Genomic DNA, 27,490 nt, shown 5'->3' on the forward strand with positions numbered 1-27,490 from the left:
TATACGAATTTTCAGCAGAGTAATGTTTTAGGGAAATTATCTCATGTACTAAAACCAGCATGTAAGGCTGGAATCACACTGCCTCCAAGGGTTAGTCTTCTACAGGTTTGTTCTTTGAAAAATTCTTGGAGAAATTACATAGCCCAACAAGTGAATAGACAGGGAAATTGAGTGCAATAGTGAGACCCTGTAGTTGTAATGTTATTGTGATAGCTGGTGCATGAATACCTGCTTTATTAGAACTTCTAAACATGCTTGTGTCCTCCAAAATTTACTCTTCTTCTTGGTTTGTCTAGAAAGGCATCCAGACTGCATTAAAAAAGAGAGCTCCTGCTTAGTTAGGGGATCTGGTGGGTCTTTGGCAGTGTGTGATGGAGAGTTTTTCTGTTCTTACCAAACATGACTGCTTCTGCAGTTTCTGGTCTCAGGTATACGTTAAGGCTGGAAATGGATGATTCTGGCCTTAACAGACAATACAGACTTGCCTGCAGTTTCTGTATATTCAAACTAGAGCGTCTATCATCCCTCTCAAGCTTTTCAGTGACCAGCTTTTCAGATGTGCTGGTCACTCAACTTCATTTTTTCTTCAGGATTTTGCACAGAACTCATGCATTGGTTAAAGTTTCTAGATTAAGATGTTTTCTGATTTAAAATAATTCGTGAGTCTACATGTCTCTCAGTACCATTGTGACATGCATGACAGAAAGGGGACATGCAGATTTTCTAGGTAAGGATTTCATGATTAAGGATCTCATGGGAAGGAATGTGACTGAATTTACTTTTTACACTTCTCAGAAAACAACTATATGCTTAGGTGATTATGCAATTTACTGCTGTAAGTTTTAGTAGTATGTGTCCTCCAGATGCTTTATTATCTGAATGTGTGGCATTTTTTATACTTTCTTATGCAATGCAGCTGGTAGGTGGGAAAACTGATTCCTTGACAGTTCTTTGAACGTCTGCTCCAAAGTGTATTTAAGCAATATAATAATAAACATTTATAGATATTCAGCTCCTTTAAATACAGTTCTGATGCACTGATTACAATAAATTAGTATGTAATAGATCTTAGGGAGTTAAAAATCAAAAATAATCCAATCAGTTATTAAAAAGGGTGGTATGAGAAAATCTCTTGGCTAGCATAAAATATCCTGCTCATTCATTTGCTCTGGTTTCACTAAGCAATCAAACTAATTTGCATTAATCATGGGTCACTACCTCTCACCTGTGAGAGATTCAAATTTAATTTTATTCACTGCTCGACATGCATGCCGTGAAGGTTTAAATTTGGTGTATATTTATAGCAGTCTTTAGATTAAACTGAAATCTGGTCATTAAATTTGGAGGAAGAAATTAAATAATCTGACATTTGACCTGAACAGGTAGCAAAACTTATTAAACATGAAACAAAGTTCCACCCTGCATTCATTACAAGGTATGGCAGATTTTCATGTCATTGTTTTGAAATGTGGGCAGCATTCTTCTCTGTCAATGTATTAAAAAGTTATAATGATGAAATTCTGTTGATGGCACTGCATAGGGTACTCTGAGTCCTCATATTCTCTGAAATTCAATGATCAAATAAGTTTAGAGAGATGCAGCTTACTTTCTGTAGAGTTTTCATAGCACCAAAGCACCATCAATCTGAATAAACCTGACATAAAGGTTAGTTTGTGCTGCTGATTAGCACAGAGCTGCACTAGGACATAGGTTGTTCTGGCCAGCATAGTAATACGTCTGATGGGTCTTCTCTTCCAGATGTGCTGATAAAGGACTCCAAGTGGACAAAGCTGTATTTTGGAGAAGGCCAGGCAGCTCTTTCCTTTACCCATCTGAACAAAGATGATGAAGGTTTATACACCCTGCGGATGGTTACAAGAGGTGGAGTGAGCGAATACAGTGCATACCTATTTGTCAGAGGTAAACTTTTTACCTGTTTCTTGAGGAGAAATGAAAAATCAAAAAGCAGTGAAAAGATTAGTTTTATAAAAAATTCCATGTAATGGCTGAAATACAAAAGAAATCCAGCCTTGTGTATTTCATAGTAATTTGATTTATATGTAGTAGTCTGTGTTATTAAGATTAGCCAATAAATGGGGGGCTTCAAGAGGAGCACACTTCTGAGGATATTTTCATTCCTGAAGAACCATAGAAATCCTTCTTTTGAAGAAACAGCTTGTTTCTTGCCTTGCCGTCTCCTTTCCCTGCAGGAAATAAAACACTTTGCATACTAGCAGTCCTCACTGTGATGGTTTTAGCTCTAGAGATTGCCAACTAGGAATAAGCCTTGTTGGGCACTCTCATATCCTGTGTCTGGCCTGACGAGGAGGCAGACAAGAAATAAAAAGAAATATTCCTACCTCTCTATCATTCGCAGTTATCACAATAATCAGAGAATAGAACAAAAATAAGAAATTAGCTCACTGAAGAAATAGAGTTTTCACAAGGGACATAGAGAAGAGGAGGTAAATGTATTAAAATAGAATAAAGGTCAGAATTTTCCTTCACATTTGTGTGCACAAATCTCTGAAGTGAGAATGAGCTTCCACGTGCATCTGAGAGCAGACCTCAGTCATGTATTAATATTTTCATTGAAAGACAAAAATAGCTCTTCTTGAGCAGTTCTTTCACACTCTCATATACATCTTCCTCATTGCTGACAAACTGGAGCAGCCCTATTGAAGCAATTGGAGCTGTATTAATTTTAAAACTTATTCTTCTTGGAAACGTATTGGAACATGTGTGTCTTGCAGAAGTGTCATCCAGACAGTTTGTATGAAGTGGAGGGACATGAATATGTTTTCAGGGAGTTGAGATCCATCTTCCTCACAGGACTTCATGAGGGCTTCATCAGCTTAGCAGTATGTCCTGAACAAGCCACTCTGCCACCCTAATCTCACTGGAAAAAATTTGTCCATTTTATATTATGTCTGATCCCTTTGCATGCACTAGACTTAAGCTATGTCCTCTGGAATCTCTAGTGTCCTCTCTGGCCTTCCTCTTGCCTTTGTTCATGTAGCCTGTGATGTGATATTGAGCACCAGCCACCTCAGAACTGATTGTAGCACTCTATAATTTTAGACTTTATACAGAGTATTTTTGTGTTATAGAAATTTTCTTTGAAGGGAGAGAACTTTACCTGTTAGGAGACTTCGTTAGGAGACTTCATTAGGAGTTGTAGGTCCACATCAGTCAACACATCTCAAAATGAAGCCACAGAAGGGTATCTTAATGGTGGAACATAGATTATTTGTGCCTGTTGGTATTGTAAGACTTTAAATAATAAGTCAACTTAGAAATGTATCAATATTTTAAAAAGTTTTTATTCCTTAAGAGAATTATCTTCTTCAGCTACATGTTCTTTACTGAGTACCTTGGTCTGATCAGTAACCTACTGAGCCACAGCTTTCAGTGGGAAAGAGCATCAAAAACACATGGGCTTTTAATTCTTGTGAAAACTAATAGGTGTTTACGCCTAAGCTGCTTTTCTGTCTTGAAAACTATCTTCGTCTATGTGGAAATATAGACATTATGGGCCTAATTCATTAGTGCAGTGAATTAGTGTGTAATGAAATCTTTGGGCTCCCATTCATATAAACAAATAGCACAGTGAACTGGAAATCTTCCCTTTTGTCAAGTCAGGGTCAAAACTGATTTATTTTCATTTATGATTCAGATGCTGATGCATTGATCGCAGGAGCACCAGGGGCACCGATGGATGTTAAATGCCATGATGCTAACAGAGACTATGTTATTGTTACTTGGAAACCACCAAACACAATCAATGAGAGCCCAGTCATCGGGTATTTTGTTGACAAGTAAGTAAACAGTGGGATTTATTTAATTTTGTTCATTGCTAAAAACATGTATACACTGAAGAACAATAGAATTACCATTGTATCCTTCAACATGAGGATTCTTTAGATATATTTTTATAGACCGTTGTCACTGGAACTCAGCTGCCTACTGTGTTAAATTACTAGATTGTTCCTTGGCAAACTTGTAGCCCAGCCCATCTAGCCAGATGATCTAGTACCTTCCCAGGTACAGTCTGGGAGATAGCAAGGGCTGGGAGCCATTCTCAGTAGTCAGGTGCAGGCAGCCACCTTTTATCAGACACTAAAAATGCCCACTAGTATGGATGTGGCTAAATCAGAGAATGATCTCCAACTATGTGATTTATAGAAGCCAGAATCCATAGGCATCTTCAATTACATTTAGTCTCTTTAATCTGTACACTGCAAAAGCTGAAATCTAGGATTTATTACATTACCTTTTTATTACTGCCTTAACTGTGGTATGCCAGGAGCTCCCAGGAGCTGCTAATTTAAATCAGAATAGCAACCCTCTCTCCTCCAGTCTGCTTTGCACTTTGCTGGTGTTTTGGCTCAGTGAAGGCAGCCTGGCAACAGGGGATCAAGCGCTGTTTTGCATATCTCTTCCACTGAAGTGCATGCTTTCCCCTTGTAAGCAGAGCAGAACATCTAATCCTTAGTGTCTGAAACTGTCAGTCAGCAAAAATGTTACTAAAATGATTTCATAATGTACACTACTTACTCTTAAGAGCAACATTTGTGGCTCATTGCTATTTGCTACCCTGCAATTTGGTTCAGTGACCACTGTATGTGAATTGCTAGAAAATGTTGGCTTATGAGTGGCAGTCAGTAGGAGGAAATTAACTTAAGCCCTGGGGACTCTACCACTTACATTTAATTTGTGCAGTGCATAGATCATGGGAGTATTTCACCTATTTTGTATGTAATCTAGTCTGCTGTGCCTTTTGACATTTTCCTTGGACTGCTGCAGTGTCAAGGAGCCCTTGATCATGACCCTATTTTTCCTGGTACTGCCAGGGCACAGGGCAGTCATTTCCACAAAAGTTTATAGTAGTAGGGCACAAAACAGGTATGTACACACAAAGGAGTCAGTATGAGAACATCACTCTGCTTCTTGATGACTCCTGCAGTCTGTGGGCCAACCATTGTTGGGAGGGAAAAGCACAATGATTCTTGCTTAAAAATATGACAACAAAGACATGGAAAAGATTGGGTGAATGTTGTAATTTCAGCATGTTCTGTGGGGATGCATATTAAAAATAAAAGTGAATAACTTGTTTTTTATCTGACAAGGAAGAGAACCAAATGGTAGGTAAGCAGAGAGAGTCAAAAAGGCCAAAAAGCATGCAAGAAAAATTATTGAATGACCTTTGCAATCGCATTATGAATAAATATGAGCAGGGTGGGAATTGGTTGCCTGATCAGAGGAAAGAAGTGTGACTTTCGTTAATGAGGTGTATGGTTTAGTTCCTCTACTTAGTGACTATGACTTCTGTGATTCTGTGTAGGATGGTATATATTTATTGTGGAATGGTACTGATAAATGCTGTCTTCTGTTATTCCAAGATGTGAAGTAGGCTTGGAAAACTGGGTCCAGTGCAATGATGCTCCTGTAAAAATCTGCAAGTATCCTGTGACTGGTCTTTACGAGGGACATTCTTACGTATTCCGTGTAAGGGCAGTGAACAGTGCTGGCATTAGCAGGCCTTCTCGAGCATCTGAACCAGTTGCAGCTCTTGACCCTGTTGACCTGGAGAGAACACAAAGTAGGTTATTCAAGGCAGAAGCAGATGTTGAATATTTGATTATTTTCTTTTCTTTTCTTTCTTCATTTTTTTTTAACGTTTCTCTTTGCTTAGTTAACTTAAGAAGCAGAGTTTATTTCTTTCTTTCATTGAATATCTCAGTACTTTCAAGGTGAGGGATGTGGTTGAAATGGCAATGCCCATACAGACAGCTTGCAAGGACCTGGGGACTTCCATATCAATTATGGCTGTTTTTCTTCAGCCTTAAATTTAGGCCCTCATTATCACAAAGAGAAATGTTTTCAAAAGAGGTCCCTGGAAGCTTGTATCATTTGCACTGGCAGATGGGCCCTCAGATCCCATAACCACCTACATGTGCTGGTAGTAACTTTTGAAAAAGCTATTGAATATGTTTTAGTTAAAGAAAAACCAAAAGTTTTCATATGAATTCACTGGCTCACAGACTATTGTATTTATCCACATCTTTTTAGTGCAAGTACTGGCACAAAGCTCTCAGTGCTACAGGTTGGGGGATCTCTGAGATTGTGACTTTTCCAGCAGGTGGAGCAAGTCAATATGTCTAATGAACAAGCCCTTTCTGAAAGCTGGTTTTGTGCTCAAGGCCCCTGCAGACTGCAAAGGAGCCTTATGAGAGCTTCTCCGTGCATAGAGTAAGCTGGCTTGCTCTGGGGAGTAGTTTTATTGATTTAGCCTTGTCCTAAACCCCTGTACAGATTCCGTATATTGTGTACTTGCACATGTTCTGTTTTGTGTGCTCCTTTTACTCAGAGGGGAATTAAATTCATTATGAAGACTGCAGAGCACTGCCCCAATGTTGCTGGTAAAATCTGAGATGAATATGCTGTGTTTCCATTAGCTTTTTGATTAATTCCTATAAAAAAATGTCCAGATCATGATACAGTTGGTTACTAATTTGCCACAGAATTGAATCTATCTACTGTGGTTATGACTCTTGCTTTTTAGTACATCTTTAAATAGTACTTCTCATGCTTTGTTTTCCTGTGAAAGTGAATGAACCAGTGTTTGGCTGAGTTGAAACCATCTGGGGAATGATTCAGTAACAGTGTTACAGAAACAGAGGTATATGAGCTTTTGAATGGGTCCTGGACAATTATTTGCAAAATCTGTAAATCTATTAGACTGGTTCAATAAACTAATTGAATATTTTGATTAACAGCTATTCATGTGGATGAAGGGCGGAAGATTGTGATCAGTAAGGATGACCTTGAAGGTATGTAGCATTTCTATGACTTCAGTCCATCTGTTTATATTCCAAGAATTTAGCACTATCATTAGAAACACGGCTTGAAAAAAATCCACATAGTAAGTGAATTCTTTGTAATAAAGGCAGATATTCTGGATTGCAAGGCTGAGAACACAAGTGAAAGGTGAAGTCTAAAAGGGCAGAGAACATCACACACCCAACAGCATGCTGACAGCATCTACTCAACTTTTTGCTTTGCCTAGTGCTAAGCTGAGTTTAAGCAGCTGAACATTGCATCTGATTGCTCACATTTCCCTTCCTCCCATCCTTCTAGGAGCTAAATATAGCTTTCTTAGACTGAATTTGATGATCTGAGCAAGTTATTTCCATTTTCATAAAAACCTATGCAATCCATCTTAATTCTTTAATTAATATCTCTCTGAATAGAAAGGTTGTGCATAAGGTTAAAGTTATACACTAAATATTATTTTTCCTTAGGACAACTGGAGAGATCACTGCCAACTTTTGAGATAAAGCCTCAATTTCTTCTCTCTTTGGTTCTTTCTATATGTGGTGATAATTTTTAGGTTTGGATAATGATCTTTTCACTTAAACTGTCAAAAATGTTAACTATAATGGCTCAGTAATAAAAAAAAAGTCAGTCTACTCTCTTCCACAAAGGTTATAAAGCTGTATCTCCAAAAATAACATACTAAGTGAGAAATCATGTAAGAACAGGTGTAGTTTGAAGGAGAATCAGACATTAAATGTTTTCCCCAGTACATGGGCAGGACAGATGAATTTTCTCTATTTTGCAGAGATGGTACACTAGATGAAATAATATGGGTATTACAGGATCAGAATCATATTATATTATCAGAATATATTTGTGTTGCTTGTTCAGCTTCACAGAATATACTCCTGCTCTCAGGACGGCCTGAGAATGATCAGAGGCATGAAATGGCCGCTCTGGCATGGGCATGAAAAATGATATTTGGAATTCTGTTACATGAATGTGCAAATTTAATAAAGGAGTATGGATATGCAAATATCATTGTATATATAGATCATTACTTTTATCTGCTAGATTGGAGACCATTTCTGAAAAAGAGATCTTATAGATCACAAGTAGATTTATTTTTTAGTGCAATTCTGGGACAGCAGTCTGTGCCATCATGCTTTATCTTTACAAATTATGTCAGCTTTGGTGTTTTCCAGGCTGTAAGAAAACACACTGGGATTTAGTTATGTGAAACCAATTGAAAACCTTTTGACTTTATTCATTATGCTGTGAAGGATTATTGTAATTTTCTTGACTGTATGTCGGTAATTTTGTCTTAAACAGCTGATTAATGTGCCTTTCTTAAAGAAAAGGTGTGTTTGTAGGGAATCAAATACAGAAAGCATTGAGAAAAAATAAATTTTCTTTGGATATGTCAGTTTACTTTGAAAAAAAGTCTGGTTTTGATTGGGGAACGTGTACGATGAAATAACTTCAGTGTACATTTTGAGCCTGGTTGGTTCTACAGACGTTTATAAACTGTTAAAACATCACTTCCATGATTTAGAGATTATTATAGAAATATTTTTCTTTTAAAATGTAAAATCCTGAGAATTTAGATGATATATGCTCCTTGCTACCCTGAGAAGTGGCAAAAACGTATCTTATAAGAACAAAACTTTTTGCTTTCTCTATTTCAAGTCATAAAAAATAAAACATTTTTAGATATCTGCTGAGGTGCTATTTCTAACCCATTTCCAAGAAGAAGCTTCTTAAGAGCTGTGTAGCTATGCCTGAAGTGGTCTATCGTAGGTCTGAGCCTCTTATACCTAGTGCTGTTTTACATCATTGTAATTCCTTAGATAGCGAAACCAGTTTTTCACACACTGGATGGGTGAGCGTGATCACAAAGGGCCATGTTGAATTCTTCCAGCCTGGCCCATGGTACACAGGCTCCTGCCCCATGTTTCCTGTAACCCTGCAGAGAGAGTGGGGATAAGGGTTTGATTAGGCCACATGAACTAACTGGTGGAGTTACCAGAGGGTTGGGGACATATTCAAATTTCTCATAATAGCTCTTTAAACTTCTGTCCTTGATCAAAAAATATCTCTTGTTTGCATATAATGAGTAGGTTTTTTTCCAAGACATTCTGCCCAGCAGGTAGAAGTAATTCAAATGGGATCTTAGGAAAAATTGTGACAAATGCACAGGTGTTCAGGGGGCATATTTAACTTTTACTGAAAAAGTAAATAACTAGCTTTTAAAACTGATGCCTTATTTCTCAAAATTTAATTAAAGTGAGCAAGTGAACTGCACAGATGCTATCATAGCTCCTAATAGCTGAGCATTGCACTGCAGGGTGTGAGTTCAGAAAGATGAGCTGTAATATTAGTACTAACCCAGGGGTTGATTTGCTGTTTAACATTCTCTACCTCTATTCCTCTTCCAGGTGATATTCAGATTCCAGGCCCTCCCACCAATGTACATGCCTCAGAAATCAGCAAAACATACGTTGTACTCAGCTGGGATCCACCTGTTCCCCGTGGCAGGGAACCACTGACATATTTCATTGAGAAGGTACTGTGCTGTACAGTGGCATTTGGCTGTTTCATTGCTGTGTGCAATTGCATTCAATTCATTTTTAGAATTACAGAATGAACAATGAAACTAACACTTTCTATGGTCTCACAGGATTTGGTAATGGGATGCCATATAAATATGGAGAATCAAATGTCTTATTATGTGATTTAATGAGCACTGAAATTCAAGACCCAGGGGAAAGGATACCCCTGTACTCTTTGCGTACTGATGTCTAAAATGACAACAAACTACATGTGTAAGGTAGTGGTTTAATGGAAAAGAAACATTTTAAGATTTTGCAGTCCTACAGACAAGACTGGAAGCTTGCAGTCTGTTTGTATCCAAGGGAATTTTCTGGTAGTCCTGTGGTAAAGCTAGGAATAAACAGTGACTCATAATTTGATTCTCATTTTCATTTTTTCAGGCTTACAGCACTCTCTGCTATACCCTGATATTTCCAATTTATTCCCTGTAAGGTCAGCAGCGATGCAGATGCCTGTTTCAGGTTCACTGCTCCCTGGCAGTCTTCATGGCTGCCTTCCTCTTCTCTTTTACTTGACGGGGACTTCAGTCATCACAGTAGGAGAGGTTTGTTCTTCTCCCGTTTAAACTACTAAGATTTAGATACATCTGTCACAGGGCCAAGTTTCTAAATTAAGTATGTTGGATTACAGCCAGAGGTCATCATCTCTCCTCCTTGCCGCAAAGTTTCCCTAGTGGGTAAACAGGGCCTCATACCTGACCTCTAAAACTCTTACATGCCAAGCTATACTTAGTTTTTATGTATTATGCCTCTAGCATATGCCCCTTCTTAACGATCCACTAAAACTGTCCATAAAACTACAACACATTCAATTTGCATCTTGAATATTGTGACAGCCTTTTCTCAGGCCCTTACCATGCAACTTTTTTCTTCTCACATCTGTTCAGCACATTCCTCCAAAGTTCATTTCTCAGCCAACCATTCTGTTCACATCACTCCTCTTTTTGCAGCCCCATCTTGTCTTTTCCTTCTCAGTCACATCAAAATCTCCATTTCAGAAGATCTTTGTAGCCCATCTCTGCATTCTTCATCGTCCATTACCTGCTGGATGTTGAACCCATAGGTGTAAAGTGAAGTCCAGTCACTAGTTAAATTTTCCAGCAAGCATATCTATGATTTCTCCTGCTCTGCCTTTCACATTCAGAAAAAGTAATGAAAATTTCCATAGATATAAGTATCTAGGTTTTTCTTTATGCAATAAAATAATGTCTTCGTTGTACCTATTCCCAGTTGCATACATCTGCTCTTACCTATAAATTTCAAGCATACTGACTTAAGGATTTTCAACCAGCTGTTGGCGTGAAAATGCCTCATTGCTTCCAGAATATACAGAATAACCCAGAAAAAGCTCAGATATAGGTTTCTGTTGAGAAGACACCTACACTTGCTTAGCTGAATTTCATATGAATTGGAAAAGATATGTATCTGCTTATTTTACAGAAATAGCTTTATATAGCTCCAAAACCAGTATAGAGCAATGACAATAATGAACAAACAAGACTTAATTAAATGCCAAACATAGCAAGGGAAAGTGAGAATGAGGACTAAAAATCTATTGTTAGGGAGAAAAAAAAAGCTGCACTATACTAATTAATACCTGAATCTAAAATCTTTTTGCATATAAATATCTTATATATATGAATAGCTCAGTCAGTTCATAGATAAATGTTTGGTTTTTTGCTTTCCACAGCTATCTGTTAATTTGGAAAAGCACAAGTATAGAAAAGCACAATTTCTAACTGATTTATTTCAAATAAAGAAGTCTCAGTCCTGAAGAATAAAAATGTATTTTTAAATTCCTCAGGAAACACAAAATGGAAATGAGTTATCTCTGCTGTATAGCAATATTCCCTTAAAGTCATTATTTAACAGATAAATAAAACTACAGAATAAAACATGATGTTGGTTCTTTGCTCTGTGAAAATGAAATGCAACAATTAACTAACATTTTTCATGGCAGAAAGTAGAATATATGGAAAGAATATTGATTTCATATTTTCAATCTTTTTTATTATGAATAAAATGTATGGATTTTGTTTTTGTTATGTATGAAAAATATTTTTATATAAGGGCTCCAGCTGTTTATGTTTTTATTACATATCTATAGTAGGCCTCTTATATACAGGGTAGTTTCCAAGTACCTATGAAACACCGTTCCTCCGTTAAGAACTTCACAGTCTATCAGGTTTTGTTCCCAGACTGTATGTTCCAAAATTTTATAAGCATTTACTTTGTATGCACCTTTCTGTGCTTGAAGGAAATTTCATGTAAGCTATTTACTGAGCACTTGGGCTTTAATAGAATTGCTGCAATATTCCATGACTAATTTTTGATTTGGGTCAACAGTTCATTTGGGGAACCTAACAAACAGCAGACTTCTCTTAGAGTACTTGTTTGCTGGCTCTCTTCCATGTGCAGTTGTAGAGATGATTAGCTCAGCTGCTGCATTGAGAATATTCAAAAGTAATCGTTCCATTTGATTAACGTTTTTAGGGACATGACCTTACTAAAAAAACCCCTGAACTACATAAAGATAAATCACTGCATAAAGTAACATCCTCCTCCCTCCCTTTCTGTAGAATTGGGAGTAGAACTTCTTGCTTTATACCAAACCTTTGGGCATTCGAGCAAGTTTTGCAGGGCGTGAAATTAACTCCTTTGGAACCAATCACAGCTGACAGTCATGGCCCTAACTGAAGGCTAGCTGTATGTACAAGTGTGCATATATTGAGGTCTAAACAGACAGGGAGACAGTGAGGTAGTCAGACATTTTTGTAGAGTAATGGAATGCATGAGCTGTTAGAATTTGCATATGCTAGAGCAACGCATTTGCAAGTGATCCTTCTTTCGTAGTTTTAAATAAATTCATGACAGGATGCAATACAGCAATATGTTCATTTTTTTACAGTCCACAGAATTGACTCACAGCTTCTTTTCTCCTTTATTTTTTTATTTTTTGGTAGTCCATGGTTGGTAGTGGAAGCTGGCAAAGAGTCAATGCACAGGTTGCAGTAAAATCTCCTCGCTATGCAGTGTTTGACCTTGCAGAAGGAAAATCATATGTTTTCCGAGTCTTGTCAGCAAACAAGCATGGCATCAGTGATCCATCTGAAATCACAGTACCTATTCAACCAGAAGATACCATCGGTAAGAGATAAATTTTATGACATCAATATTAAATGCAATTGTTATTTTACAAAATGGAAATAGACAGCTCATTATAATAAAATCAGTAGAACTACAATAATAGTAATTGAACCAGTTGGTGTTCAATACTGTGAAGGATTTCAGAAAGACCAAAATTCTAAGCTTTAGAAACATTAAAAAATTTTCCTGATGACCACAAGTCTCCTTTCTGAGACCAATAATTGTTAAAAAGTTAAATTAATTTTAGTTATTCATTCTACAGAGTGCTCTATTAATGTGACTTGTCAAAAAGTAAGAAAATACAGGTTAATTGCCAACTTGGGTAATTATACTGTCTGGCTTAGGTAATTATATACTACCTAATTCCCTACAGTTTCAGATAGATAAGCTAACCTTTCATTTCTTTCTTAGTATTCTAAGTTGCAAATTGCTGCTGGTGCAAAATTCCCATGGTATGCAGATTAGTAGATTTCAGGGATAGGAGAAGATACATCTGCATATTCGTTGGTAACTTTCCAAATGAAAATTAAGTGTTTATCTTAATTGTTTCACATTCATATGCATAAGTGAAAGTTTAGAGAGTGGTCAAATATCTGGTTTGCTTTTACAGTTTTACAGAGGTCACATAAAACAGCCTCATGTATTGACAACTGTCACCTTAAAAGCATATATATTATACTACTGCACTTGCTAGAAATATAAGAAATATTTACAGTACCCGATATACCATAGTTCCTTTAATGTTGATAGATATAGCCTTCTAAATGTTTACCATAATTTTTAAAAAGTGTAATTCATCACCTTTAGCTTTATCTGTAAGTATACATGATAAAATAAAAGCATCTTTTGCTTTTATGTATTCTTGATTTGATGTCTCATTAATGCATATAAATTATTTAAACCATTCAACATTCCCCAAGGTAGGGAAGAAAAATACTGTATTTATTTCACTTAGTACAGAAAATAGGTTATCCCTTAGGGGCTAACGCAAGACATTCTGGATAAATCATAACTATAGCTGAAAGCAGAAAGCAGAAGAAGCTATTTTAAAGAGAAACTGCAGGAGTATTTTCAGAGATGGAGTTTACCACCTGAGCTAAAACATATCAGAAACACATGGCTCCTTTTAGTGGCTTGCCCATAGCACCATTTGACATTTCTGAGGTTAGCTAAGGGTACCTCAGCATTTGACATTCCTGAGGGTAACTTCATGCTGAAGGCAATCATTACACTAGAATTATGGGTAGCTTTCTCTCTTGAGCAGAAACTAGAAGGTGAATGGGATTATTCTAGGCCATACAAAATGACACAATATTATGCAATTGAAATGAGTGGTAAAAGAGTATTCAGTTTGAAATCAACATCTAAATTTAGGTGTTTCTCTGTAGGATCAGCAGGTGCTATAGATGTTTCTGCTCTCACTGTGGCAGTTGGAGTCTGGAGGATAAGATGGCTGATGTTGCCATAAGTTGCCCCATGGCACCCAGCTATGGAGTGTCTACATTGGGGTGAGATGAATGAATTTCAGGACTCTACCAACCACTGATCAGAATTGCAGTTTAATCAGCCAAACAGGCATTTAGTACCTTTTCAAACGGTTTCAGTTTGCCATTTCAAAGGGGGATAAGTATTTCCTGAGTCATACGTATCAGCTCTATGAAGTGGTCTCAGATGTTCTAAAATGACCCTAAATTAATTTGTTTGGGTAACTGAATTAAGCGCTAGCTCTTTGATTATAATGGCAGCTTAAGAACATGTACTTGCAGACACACATAAACTCCTAAATAGAGATACTTTCATCTCAAACTGAATCCATTGGATCTTGCAGATCTTTTCATGAAGTACAATAATGTACAAGTACTTTATTTTATTTTGAGATTGAAAGACAATTAAAAAAAATGCTGTCTTTCTTTTGTTTTGTACTTCTTAATATTCTTTATATAATACCTCTACAGTTTATGTGCATTTCTTACTGATGCAGTTGTGCTCCAGGGGCATAAGCTATACATAAATCTTTTATTTGAGAGAGAATATTAGAGAGAGAACTTCTGAGAGCAAACATTTTCATACCTATAAGCCTTTATCCACACTGATATTTGAAAATACGTTATCCTACAACTCCATCCTCAGAAACCTATACAAAATGAGAGAGGTAGGGACCTTCGTAGGTTAGAGTAAGTTTACTCTAAGTAAACAAATAGAAAAATGAATATATTTATACACACATATATGAAGTATCCAGACTTACAGTAAAACAAATATACTAAAATATATATCATCTAGCAATATTAGCATGGTAGAAGTCATGTCTGTAGTGATTAAATATGATAAAAGTATGCAGTGTTGCATCTACCTCAGCTAACTTTTATTTTTATGTATTTCATAATAGTATATGTTTTCTCTCTTTTTCTTAGTTGCTCCATCTACACCTGGTCAGGTAGTGGCCACAAGGAATACGAAAACATCAGTTGTGGTTCAATGGGATAAACCAAAACATGAAGAGGATTTGTATGGCTACTATATTGACTATTCTGTGGTGGGATCAAATCACTGGGAACCTAGTAACCATAAACCTATTAAATATAATAGGTATTGACAATAATTCTGTATTTTTGGGGAGGTTTGAAAACTGTGGGTTTGTTTTAAGCCCATTTATGTGCTACGCAATGATGTTATCATGGAAGATGAAAGTTGAATGAATGTGAGGAAAACAGTCTGCAGATGCTCAGAGCTAAGCGTTTCAGACTGCAGGGCAGACTTTCCCTCCTCTTTTTCACCCTTTTTTTCTCCAAAGAGAAACATCTTTTGTCTATTATATGACTGAATTACAAAAGCAGGTTATAGAGACATGATTCTGTAAGGACATGAGTAAGCTTAAAATAAATGCCTTTCTTAAAATCTAAATTATGTTATGGTGTAAACAGACCTGATGCACGTGTGGAAGTGTATGAGAAAGAGAGGGAACTCAGAAGCTTTCCCATAGCCCATGGACATCAGGGCAAAAGGGCAGGCCACGTGCTATAAACATGGTGAGGAAAGTGCTGCGGCTGCTGATACTACTCTGCAGGAAACCCAAGTGTTTCATCCAGGAAACATCAGGGGTCCCTGACCTGCTATATCTATTGGTAAAGGACAGTAGCCCCTGTTTCTAGTTCCCTTTTCATGATGCCAGCCCTGTCTGTATTTCTGATGATTTCTTACTCCCTCCTGAATATTTCACATTTTATTATGTGATTGTTCAAGTAATTTCCTTTGCAACAATCATTCTTAATTTTTTCAGAATCACTCACCAAATACAAAGTTTATATGTGCAATTTATGTTTTCTTATGGGCATATAACAAGCACATTGTGTTGTTTAATGTATTTTGTCAGTTATTAATTTTAAGTGACTTTGTATTCTGCTGAATCCTTTGATCAAATAGTCAAGGAATTTGACCAAAGAAAAAGTAGAGAATAATTCTTGATCAAGGGGATTGGGACAACACAAAAATAAAAACCAACCAACCAAACAAAACATTTGGTTATATGTGAACATATTCTACAATAGGATAGTCCTATCTGCTACAATAATTGCCTAGAACCTCAGATCAAAATTGTACTCTATTTTTGATAGTGACTATGAAAACATGGTGAAAAATATAGTCCCTTCCCAGAATAGATTAGAATTAAGTGAGCCAAATTTCAGAGGAAATATACTATAGTTTATCTGACTCTACGTGGTAGATCAGTGCTAGCAACTCAAGTACTGTGACTTTTGTTCCTGCATCTCATCCAATTACATTGTACTACATCACACCATTGTACTATGGTTTCCCTCTTGGAAATACTTTCCTTTGTGAAGCACTCATGAAGCTGAGCTTTCTGATTGTTGCCCAGATTTCATGTTACAGTACAGAATGGTACCTGTAAAACGTATACTAATACCCTTTTTTTTAAAACTCAGGTTTGTTGTTCATGGTTTGGAAACTGGACAGCAGTACATCTTCCGTGTGAAAGCTGTGAATGCTGTAGGATTCAGTGAAAATTCACAGGAGTCAGAGGCTATAACAGTACAGGCAGCTCTTAGTAAGTATGAGTCTCTGTAACTCAGCTTCCTGTTTCTTGAATCAGAATCATAGAACGGTTCAGGTTGGAAGAATGAGTAACATATTTTCAGCAATGAACTCCTTTGGTCTCATTTGCAGTAACAGTACATTTTGCAGCCACTGAGCACATCCTTTTAGTGATGTTTATGCTCTGGCATGTGTGTGTTCTATTAAAAACAAAATTGTCTAAACCCTCAAAATGTTATTCGTAATGTCTGTTACAAATATTTGATCTGATCCACTGTAATGACCAGGTTGCTTTCTGCTACTCAGCTGTAACAAAGAAACTAAATCTTGATTAAGTTAGACAAGTAGCTTCTGGCTAAAATGGAGTGGTGCAGATTGGCTTAGCACAGAATCTGCTCCATTTAGAAATGTTAAGGAAAATTTATTGCTGTGTGGCTGAAACAAACAGAAAATTCCCTTTGGTTGCTGCAAGTTGGAGCAATCTACCTCCTCTGGTACCCTGCAAAGAAAATTTCATTGTAAGAAAAATCCATTGTGCAGCCTTCAGTGGGAATGATACATACTGAGTGAAAGGCTGGATAATTATTTAGAACAAAAAGTACACAGATCTGAGCTACTATGGCCCATTTTTCATTTCTACATAGTTTCAGTTTCATATTGACTATTTTAAAGTAGAACACCTTTTCCGCACCTGAATGGCTTCTTCCTCTTGGAGAAGAAGACCAATAGGCATACTTGTCAGAAACAATTTTCTAACAGATTTATAATTCAGAATGACTATTATAATATGAATTTGGATGAGATTTTATTGACAATCTTACTCTATTTGATTTTTTTAGGACAAAGTGTGTCTCATATGGGTAGGTGGTGCACGGGCACTTGCACATATATCACCCCTATGTCATAAATGCACTTTGCTGTTTATTTTGTCACTGTGTGTTTTGAAAATGAGGGTTGCATGGTGTATATCACTAAACACAGAGCACATGGATCTTACATGCACCTGTGGGATGTGGATGGCCTTTATTCATTTCAGTAACCTTAAAAGGATTTTTGCAGGGCTATTTAAAGGTGACCTATATTAGCATGGACAGACTCCTTCTGTAGTATTATTTTAAGGGCACTTATAGGAGTTTGCTATGGTCATTCTTATTTACCAAGAAGTGGTAATAATTGCAAAGGCCATTTTTTATGGCCTTTCAGTATAACACCACATTTGAAAAAAAACCAAAATGGCAGTTTTGCTGATTGCTATCTTTTTTCATGCTGATCACCAGTACAGCTACAAGATTAGGAGTTGCATTAAGGGGCTCTGTGAACGTATTCTATTCTGAATGAGATAAGTCACGTTCTCTGAATTTATACTGGTAATTCAACTGAAAATACCCAATGAGCTTTAGGGGCAGGAGCTTAGCTGTACTGATTGCAGTACTATAGTGTTAAAAAAGGGGTATCTTCGAGCAAACTTTCATGCATGGATGGCAAATACAAAAAACTGGTTGGTAGAAAGGGTGTTTGCTAGTAGTAGGAGTGTAAAAAGCTAAAGAAAACAAGTTTTTACACCTCTAGGAAGATGCCTGGGTGATATTTCTGCTTCTGCTACGGATGGGAGTAAACTCATCTAGGTGGACTCATGAGGAAATGTCTTTTTTGCCTCAGCATAGGTTAAGCTAGTGATCATCTAAATACTTTCCACTCATTATAGGGCAGAAAGCACTCTCAGTCTGAAGCAGGCATATAATATGGGGAAAGGAGGGGAAAACCACGAAGGCCATAGATAAGACAGTCATATAACTTCATAGCCAGCTTGGTTTCTTTTTAAATTATTGGGTCATTCTTACTGTATTCCAGAAGTATTTGCATAGCTTATTGGTTTCTTAGCAGGAAAGGATCTTCTGATCCCTTTCAATCTTCTAGTATAATATCTGGTCTGAAGACATTTTCACTGACATTACCATTTCTGTACCAAAGATTATATATTCCTTCTTGCTATCTCCTGAGAGGGCAGGACATTAGGCAGATATTTCAAAAGCTTCCACATTTATGTTTGGAAATAAAATTAATGTTGATTAGCAGCTTTACAACTTCTTTGTTACCAATATGCAACTGACAGCAATACGGTGCAGAAAACAAAATGAATATAAAAAATGCTAAACAACTTATACAGTGCAGTGTTTTAGACTCTGTCCTAACTCTCAGGTTGCTTATTTCTTTATAGCTTGTCCATCATACCCTCATGGTATCACACTTCTGAACTGTGATGGTCATTCAATGACCCTTGGCTGGAAAGCACCAAGGTACAGTGGAGGTTCACCAATCCTTGGTTATTATATGGATAAACGGGAAGCTAATCATCAAAACTGGCATGAAGTCAATTCTTCCCTTATTACCCAGACAATTTACACGGTTGGTACTTTTTGATACTTACATTTCTGGAGCCAATTTGTATTACTTCTTTGCTTTTGGCAGAGTTTCACTTTCTTACAGAGAAGTTTTTTAAATACTTAACACAGTAAAACCAGGCCCTTCATTGTGTATTTTGGAGTGCAACAAGCCTATAAACTGGGGTAGAGAATTAATGCCTGCCTTTGGTATGAAATTCTAAGACCAATTCAGATGAGGCTATTTTTGTGGAAAAAGATGTGAAGCACATTCTTCGCAAAGAACAAGATGAGCTATAAAATGCTTCACAAACTATATTCATTAATGAGCATTATATGTATCACTGTAATAACATGCAGGCAAAAGATAGAAGCATTTTCAGAACAAATGCCCACACTGTCTGTAGAACTGAAGACTTGTAAAGTGAAGTGGAGATGGGCTGCGAAGAAATATAACTGTCCCCATTCTTACTCCCGAAATCTGCTTTCAGCTGGAAAGGAATGTATATTAATAAACCTAGCAATACATCTTACTGCCTTCTTTCCAGAGTGCCAGGGTGATGATTTTAGTTTTAAAATAAATTACTTCTGATTGCGCTTGAAATGTATTCAATGTTTCTTAAAATAGGAAAATTTTGATGTGAACTTCCATGAGGAAAGGTTAGGAATATAGAATATAACAACTAATTAATTAATCTGATACTTTTCAAGTTAAGCAATTGAATTTTATTCCAAAATATTTCTTAAGATTATTTCCTCAAGTCAGCAACTTTCTTATAAGCCTCAAGGCAGAAATAAATATTTAGCAGATATTTGACACTGACATAGAAAATAATGCTGCAGATGAGCACAGGAAGAATGTTTCATGCACAGCCAGTAGTAGTCAGGTGTAGGTATGCTTGTGAGTGAGTTTATAATTGTCATCTCTGACATACGAGATGGAGCACGGGTATCAAGAAATAAAAAAGGGCATTGAGGCTAGGCATGAAAGGGTACTACAAATCAATGCTTTCCAGATCTTTTCATTTTTTAATGCATTTGTAAATGAAATAATGCAAATTAAGGCAAATCATTCAGAGTTTAATTAATTGGATATTTAATTCTCATACCTGCCAGTAACTGTGTATGTGCCTGAAGGTGCATCTTCATACATTAGTTTGAATGACTGCAATCTGAAATACTGATGGGAAATAAAAGCAAGACAGCTTTTAGTAGCACAGAATATGACATACTGCAAGCAAAGAAGGCACTGAGATATACAGCTGAGCACTGGGAAATCACTAAAGGTTTAACCCTCTCTGATTAAATTAGTCTATGGGAACCCAACAAATATTCTTTCCCTTAATAACCTGATATTTCAAAACCGTTTTTACAGGCTGAGCTGTTATTCCCTCTTGTGAATCACTCTCTACAGCTCTATGTCTTCAGGAAAATCTATCTAAGTTGTATTAGTGCCTGACTTTTCCAAGATTACGTTGTCTGCTTTGGTCTTGTATTTGATGCTACCCTACCATATGTTTGTTATAATCCCATCATATGTTTGTTACCATTAAAAAAATCATACCAAAGTTCTTTTTTATCTTACATATTTACATTTTCCCAGAGAATATAGTTTATTCATGAAAATCTAAAACTGTTCTATATCTCCGCTAGATGTACTGCTCTCAGCTGCCTCTTTCTCTTCAGACATATGACTAGATATGAGTTGGGAAACTTATGCAGAGGACTGAGGTGTAGAAGACTTGTTTATTGTTTTTAGACAATCTGGAAGATGAAGGATGGAAGAAGGTTACTACTGTGTGGTGCTCATGCCTTATAGCTAGTCTACCTTGACCTCAAAATCTTAGATGGTGATGTGATGGACTCACTAGATAAGTCAGGGTTGATTTACCAGGAATGCTTGTGGAGGTATAGCATGGATTCCGGGCATCCCACTTCCAGTACTTATTTCCTCAGTTTGTAATGGTAATATTAAGAGAAAAATGCATACAAGCCAGAAAAAAATACCAAGAGAATCTTTCCCAGGTTTATATCAGCACATTGCAGAACTAATTGGATTGCCTTTTCCTTTAGTTTCCTTGGGTAGTCCATTGGGACCTCTTTAGACCAATACACCATTTGAACTCTTGCTTAAGTGAATGGCTTAGTACTAGCCAGTCATAAGAAATGAAGAAGATATTTCATGTTAGAACAGTCACCCATAAGTATCTTCTAGTTGTCATTCATTGAGTGGGCTCCCTGGACCTTTGCTCTAACCTTTTAAAGCCTCTCATGCCAATATATTGAGTGCTGTTATTCCTAGGATGATGTGGCTGAAACATGGAACTACAACGTATCTCTCTGCAGTGTGTTTGGTTTAAGAGTAAAATCTTCAAATTAAATCCTTCCAGTACTCCAGCACAGCAGTAATGCCTGAAAACTAATTAACCAAATCTTATTTTTAAGTATTTAATTTATTAAAATAATATAAATTATGGATTTTGATATATTGAATTTTTTTCTCAAAAAAGGTGGAGGATTTAACAGAAGATGCTTTCTATGAATTCAAAGTTGCTGCTGCAAATTTGGTTGGAATAGGTCAACCTTCAGATCCCAGTGAGCATTTTAAGTGTAAAGCCTGGACTATGCCAGAACCTGGTAAGTCTATTAGTTCTTCGTGAAATTCAAATCACAGTCAGCGTATTGTTCCAAGTGTGTTTTTCCAGGCAAACTCTGCTGGCTGTTAATTTCTGCCATATTACCTGTTGAGATTGCTATTGCTTCTGAGATCTCCTGTTAAAAGCTACCTCCATATCGCCATTGATGACACTGAATGTCCAGGGAAGTTGGTGACCTTTACTTAGCTTGCTGAGTGTTTCTTTCTTTCGCTGCCCACATCAGCTCTGAGTAGAAAGTCTTCAGTCTTCAGTCTATTTTTTTATCTCTATCATCTCTTAACATCCAGCCCTCCACTTCACACTCACCACCTGTAAAATATATAGGCGTCTCTGCACCATAGTATCATAGAATGGTTTGGGTTGGAAGACACCTAGTTCCAAACCTCCTAATGTGGGCAGGGACGCCTTCCACTAGACCAGACTGCTCAAATACCCAGCCAACTTGGTCTTGAATGTTTTCAGAGACGAGGCATCTACAACTTCTCTGGGCAACCTGTTCCAGTGAAAATTGCAATCTATTAAGAATATTCCTGGAGTTTCAGACACAACATGGATCTGTTTCTTGACATAGAGGCAACTAGCACAGTGTAGCTCACACTTTATAGCTGAAGTCTCCAGTCTCAAATAGTGTGCCATTATTCATGTATTTCCCCTAGATTGTACCTAGGTGCTACCTGAGAGATTATTATTAGACAGATGTTACAAAAAACATGCTAACAAACATACTATAGGAATGACTATGTGCTAGTATTCAAACCTGTGTTTAGGCTGGGTGTACTTTAGCAGTGTAGATGTAGCTACAAACTGTTAATTGCAATGCTGATTTCATAGAAAATGTTAAATAAAAATTATTGTGAATTCAGGACACTCAGCAAAAGAAAGTTAAATTTTAGTCTACCTCATGAGCCTATAAATTTGTGCCTGAATGTTAGGCATAGAGGGAACTGGTCCCCCTCAGTAATGCTTGAGTTCTGTAAATAAACTATGAAAGGGTTTTGAAAAGCTCATTCTGCTTATTTTAAAACACTCCAACACCCTCACTCATACTGAGCAACACTTTTGCTGAAACAATTTCTGATGTCTGGTACTGGTTTGCCTAAATAAAGCATGTGACCATGCAGCCCATAACAAAAACACAGGCACCTACCACTTCAATATCTTTCTACTTTCTTTTCCCAAAATGCTGTAAAATACTGCTGTGTTGTTAAATCAAATTCTATTTATGACACTGAGTTTTTGTATGCAATTAAGGATCCATTATAATACTTGTATATGTCATCAAGAGCTGTCTGACACCTACACACATCTGTTTCACGCCTAAATGTTCATGCAGTTATTTTCTCAGCAAAGAAAAAAAAATATAAAAAAGCCAACCCCTAAATCTGGTTTTGTAAAACTATTGGAATTTTTAGTGATTTCAAAAAGGCGTAATTAGTATAAGGTGGCAGGAAAAATTCAGTTTTCTTTTACATACTATATGTAGAAAGTAATTCTTGCCCGGAACAACAGCTCAGTAAGCTCATGGAATCATTTACTAGGAAAGACTGTCAAATGTCATATAATTCAACTGCTTGTCCACATGCAGGATCAGCTATACCCATCTTGTCTAATCCATCCTTAAAGACTTCTACCCATGAAAAAGTCCAGGTTCTATGGAGAGGATCTATTCCTAATCTTAATACGGTTAGAGTTTAAAAAGTTTTTCTAATATTTCTGGATCTTTCTTCCTGCAATTTAAGCCAATTTGCTTCTTGTCCTGTTCACCAATGGCATGTAGAAATTATACTTTTCCTCTTTTCAACAAATTTTCTTTGTGTTTAAAGAATTTCAGATCCATAGCTTTCCCCTTTAGTTGACAAAATCCAGTTCATGCATTCTTTCTCATAAAGCATGTATTTCCTATCTCTAAGTGAACAATTTTTTGATATTTGAACATTTTCTAGTTGGCCCATGTCTTTCTTGAATGGCAGTGCACAAACTATTTCAAATAAAGATTTTTCAATGCTGAGCAGAGAAATGATAACTCCACATGCCACAGCTATTTGCCTGCTTAGAAATCCCCTTCTATTTGCCTTTTTTTCTTTCTTTTTAATACTGTTATTCTAAGCTCTAAATTTACTTCTGTTTAATGCCCAGATTCTTTTCTGCAGAACTGCTCATCAGAGAGTTGTTGTCCACATTTTCTAGCTAAATTCTTCTAGGTTCATACATCTTACCTTCTGGATTTAATGACATGGCAAAGCTATCAATAAGAAAATGTTTAATATCTTGACCTTAACTCCCTTTTTGTTAGCTATGTTTTCTTATCATCTTGTAACATTTGGTTTAAATGTATCATCAGTGCAATAATTATTTTCCTTAAAGAAAGGAACTCCAATTTGTACTCTCTAGAGTGTTTTCAAAATATCAGTGAGACTGCCTAGTGTGTAAACAAGTGAAGATTATCCTTCGTTTTAAATAATATAAAGAAATAAAATAAAAGGCACTTTCACAAAATAAAGAGAGTGAAATTTCTATTTTCATAATGAACAATCTGACCTTTCTACTTCTTAGCTGATTACATTGTTCTCAATTGAACAGATAGTTCAATTGAATGAGTTCTCAGTTGAACAGAGTGTTGCATTCTTCCTGCTTAAGAAAACCAACCATCCATCCCTCTCCAAATTACCAAACCTCCTAAAATTTTTCACAAGCCTTTTTTAGAATAAGTTTTCAAACATTAGCTTAGCAATACTGAAAAGAAATAATTGAGATTTAAGACTGGGAGAAAGAGGCTGACTCTCTTCCCTGACTTACTAAAGATACTGAAGAGTAATGTAATGTGACTGCAATAAACTCTCAGTGCCAACAAAATATTCTTCCACCTTTTGATGTTTTGAGGTTTCCTTAGAAAGGCCAAAACCCCTTGCAAGATTTCCAGCATGAGCGATGGATTCCTTGCCTAGAGCCCATAATTACTTCATCCTTCTGCAGAACTCTAGTCTTAGGCATCTCTGTGAGCCTCTGTGAGTTAACAATGATAACTAATGAAATATTTTACATGACTTGAAAAAAATTAATCATCTGTGGTCTCAGAATCCTCAGAACAGAACATATTTCATTACACATTTTCTTCTACTGTCTAGATTTCTAGCATGTGAATCTGCCAGTGGAATTTTAATTATCTGTGGATATATAGACATTCATGTTAGGATTTTTGAAGAGCCCTGAAAGAAGGCTTTAGTCTTCTTGAAACTTGCAGTCTTTCTGTCAGAAATCTAGTATTTACCCTTACAAGGTCTGAAACAGGTACTTCAATGTTTCTTTTCTGAAATGTGCATGTCTAATATGGGGAAAAACTTTTCTACTGTTCTTTTTTCGCTGGATATTTGCTGAATATCATCCATGACAAATTTCGTGTTCATTCAGTACTGGTTAACATCATGTAGGCTGGAATGGCAATCAGGTTTATTTGTAAGGTTTTTTTATTCTTCTTTATTTTAAATGGTGAGAGTTGTTGTATGAAGAAGTAGGCCAAGCTGACAACATTGAAAAAATCCCTAAGTCTCAGGTACTTTCAGGTTTCCTTACTCTAAATTTAAAGCACGAGAAGCAAGCTTCCAACTACATAACTGGACTGAACATCAGTATTCTGTCATGGATGTTCTCACCATGGTAAAAAACTGGTATAATTCTACCTTTATAGTCTACAGGTATAAATAAATATCAAGAGTGCAGCAAAAAAAAAAAAAAAAAAAAAGCCACAAGTTAAACTGAATGCCACTGGAAGAGTTTAATGAAGGAAAAGGAAAGTATAGTACGAAGAACATAATCCAGTATCTGCAAAGTTATGAACTCTCACTTATTCACAGGACATCTGGATGTTTCTGGTGTAAATAGTTCTTCTAAAAGATATCCTCTTGAGAATTTCTTCTTGGCTATAGTTATCGATACCACAATGTAAAATTCTTCTGTCAGGAAATGAGAAGCCTGATCCAAAGTCCACTGGTGCCAGTGGGTATCAGATTAGTCCGAAGGGTCATTGTTCAGGAGTACCAACAAAAAATAAAAATCCTGATTCTAAATTATGAGTCAGGGTCTGTGTAGCAACTTTGATATGGGCTGGTGAAATTCTTTAATAGATGAGCAACCTCTATTACTTGTTGGAAAATTTTAAACTGCATGGATTTTCTGCATGATTAACTTCACCTTAAAATGGAATTACTGAGATATAGCTAAGAATGTGTGCTTCAGAATACTAATGTCACTCACTGCAGGTATTGCTGTATACAGCCATGAGGAAAAATGACCTAAATACCACATATACCAGGTTTATTGTAAAGGATGAGATTTTGGAAAGCAAACATGGTCAAAACAAAAACAAAATTAAAGTGGTACATTTTGACCTCTACAGGGCCAGTTTGTAGAACTTTATTTTACTGAAGTGAACTTCCTATATTTGAAATGTTTTAGGTCCTGCCTACGATCTCAACATTTGTGAAGTTAGAAATACATCCCTGGTTCTTCTGTGGAAAGCTCCTGTATATGAAGGCAAAAGTCCTATTGCTGGGTATTTAGTGGACTATAAGGAAGTAGATACAGAAGACTGGGTCACTGCTAACGAAAAGCCTACTCCAAAGCGCTATTTTAAGGTAACATTATAATGAGTTAGTGTTACTTCAAAACTGAGTTCTAAAAACATTTAATTGAGTGCAGCAAGGGTGTGTATTTGAACTTGGACTTCAGCTAATATCTTCATATAAATGTGAAGAGTTTAGATTGTTTTTTAAACTGGCTTTGCTCTTTATCTTGTTCAAGGTCACTGATTTACAAGAGGGTCATAGCTATGTTTTCAAAGTTCGTGCAGTAAATGATGCTGGGATAGGCAAATCATCTGAGATATCTGAACCAGTGCTTGTTGAGGCACGGCCAGGTAATGAACTGTTTTATCTCCTCTGCTTCTGAAATACTGAAACACTTAGAAGTGACTTTAATAAATCTGATTTGATATTGTAGCACAGATAAGTATTTCAAGAGTTAAGAAGCTCTTAGCCTTAAAACTTAAAGATTTTAAACTTTAGGATTCCTTTTTTTTTTTTTCTGCTCATATAGCAAAAGAATCATACAGTCTGTAGTGCTGAGTCAGCATATGACATAAACATACTTCAAGATCTGCAAGTAAGATCGGTACCTGTTAGCAAAGATGGTCAAAATTTGCATGGGCTTTACTAATTTATGAATTGTAGCTTGAAAGAGAAATGCAGACTTAATATTTGAGTTGATTCCTATTTTGCAGGAACAAAAGAAATCTTTTCAGGTGTGGATGATGAAGGTAATATTTACCTGGCTTTTGAGTGCAAGGAAGCTACAGCTGCGTCTCATTTTGTGTGGGGTAAATCATATGAGGAGATTGATGATACTGATAAGTTTAAGATTGAAACAGAAGGAAGCTGGTAAGTCTTGCCTGTCTACCAAATTATTAGACTTTTGTCATGTTAAAAATCTCAATGACATAAGAAAGCTTGCTAATTATATCCTTCTTTATTGGTAATTTTAGTTCAAAGCTGTACTTCAAAAATCCTGATAAATCAGACTTGGGAACTTATTCTATCTCGGTTAGTGACACAGATGGAGTTTCATCCAGCTTTGTTATGGATGATGAAGGTAAGCTTGTTATCAGCTCAAGTCTTTCTTCATTTTATCACCTCAACTGCATTAAAAGTTGTCTGAGAAAAAAAAGAAAAAGAATTCCACAGCTCTCACATTCTTTCCTATGCACAACAAGCTCTGAGTGACTACTTATTTTTCTGATTATCACAATAATGAAAGTAGGGAAAACTTA

At 36.4% G+C, this 27,490-nt stretch overlaps 1 protein-coding gene across 1 annotated transcript in view; it reads left to right on the forward strand.

Moving 5' to 3' along the window:
• Window positions 1-27,490, forward strand: part of MYOM2 (myomesin 2) — a 75,635-nt gene that overhangs the window by 22,587 nt on the left and 25,558 nt on the right. Inside the window, exons 10-23 of the mRNA XM_010021720.1 lie at window positions 1,759-1,920; window positions 3,677-3,818; window positions 5,403-5,602; window positions 6,780-6,833; window positions 9,258-9,385; window positions 12,395-12,578; window positions 14,993-15,167; window positions 16,523-16,644; window positions 18,850-19,037; window positions 21,523-21,649; window positions 26,122-26,300; window positions 26,467-26,581; window positions 26,945-27,101; window positions 27,206-27,312. Of these exons, the coding sequence (XP_010020022.1) occupies window positions 1,759-1,920; window positions 3,677-3,818; window positions 5,403-5,602; window positions 6,780-6,833; window positions 9,258-9,385; window positions 12,395-12,578; window positions 14,993-15,167; window positions 16,523-16,644; window positions 18,850-19,037; window positions 21,523-21,649; window positions 26,122-26,300; window positions 26,467-26,581; window positions 26,945-27,101; window positions 27,206-27,312 (2,040 nt within the window). The remainder of the gene's footprint in view (window positions 1-1,758; window positions 1,921-3,676; window positions 3,819-5,402; window positions 5,603-6,779; window positions 6,834-9,257; window positions 9,386-12,394; window positions 12,579-14,992; window positions 15,168-16,522; window positions 16,645-18,849; window positions 19,038-21,522; window positions 21,650-26,121; window positions 26,301-26,466; window positions 26,582-26,944; window positions 27,102-27,205; window positions 27,313-27,490) is intronic.

The sequence above is a fragment of the Nestor notabilis genome, unplaced genomic scaffold, assembly GCF_000696875.1.
Source record: "Nestor notabilis isolate BGI_N333 unplaced genomic scaffold, ASM69687v1 scaffold179, whole genome shotgun sequence".
Lineage (NCBI taxonomy): Eukaryota > Metazoa > Chordata > Aves > Psittaciformes > Psittacidae > Nestor > Nestor notabilis.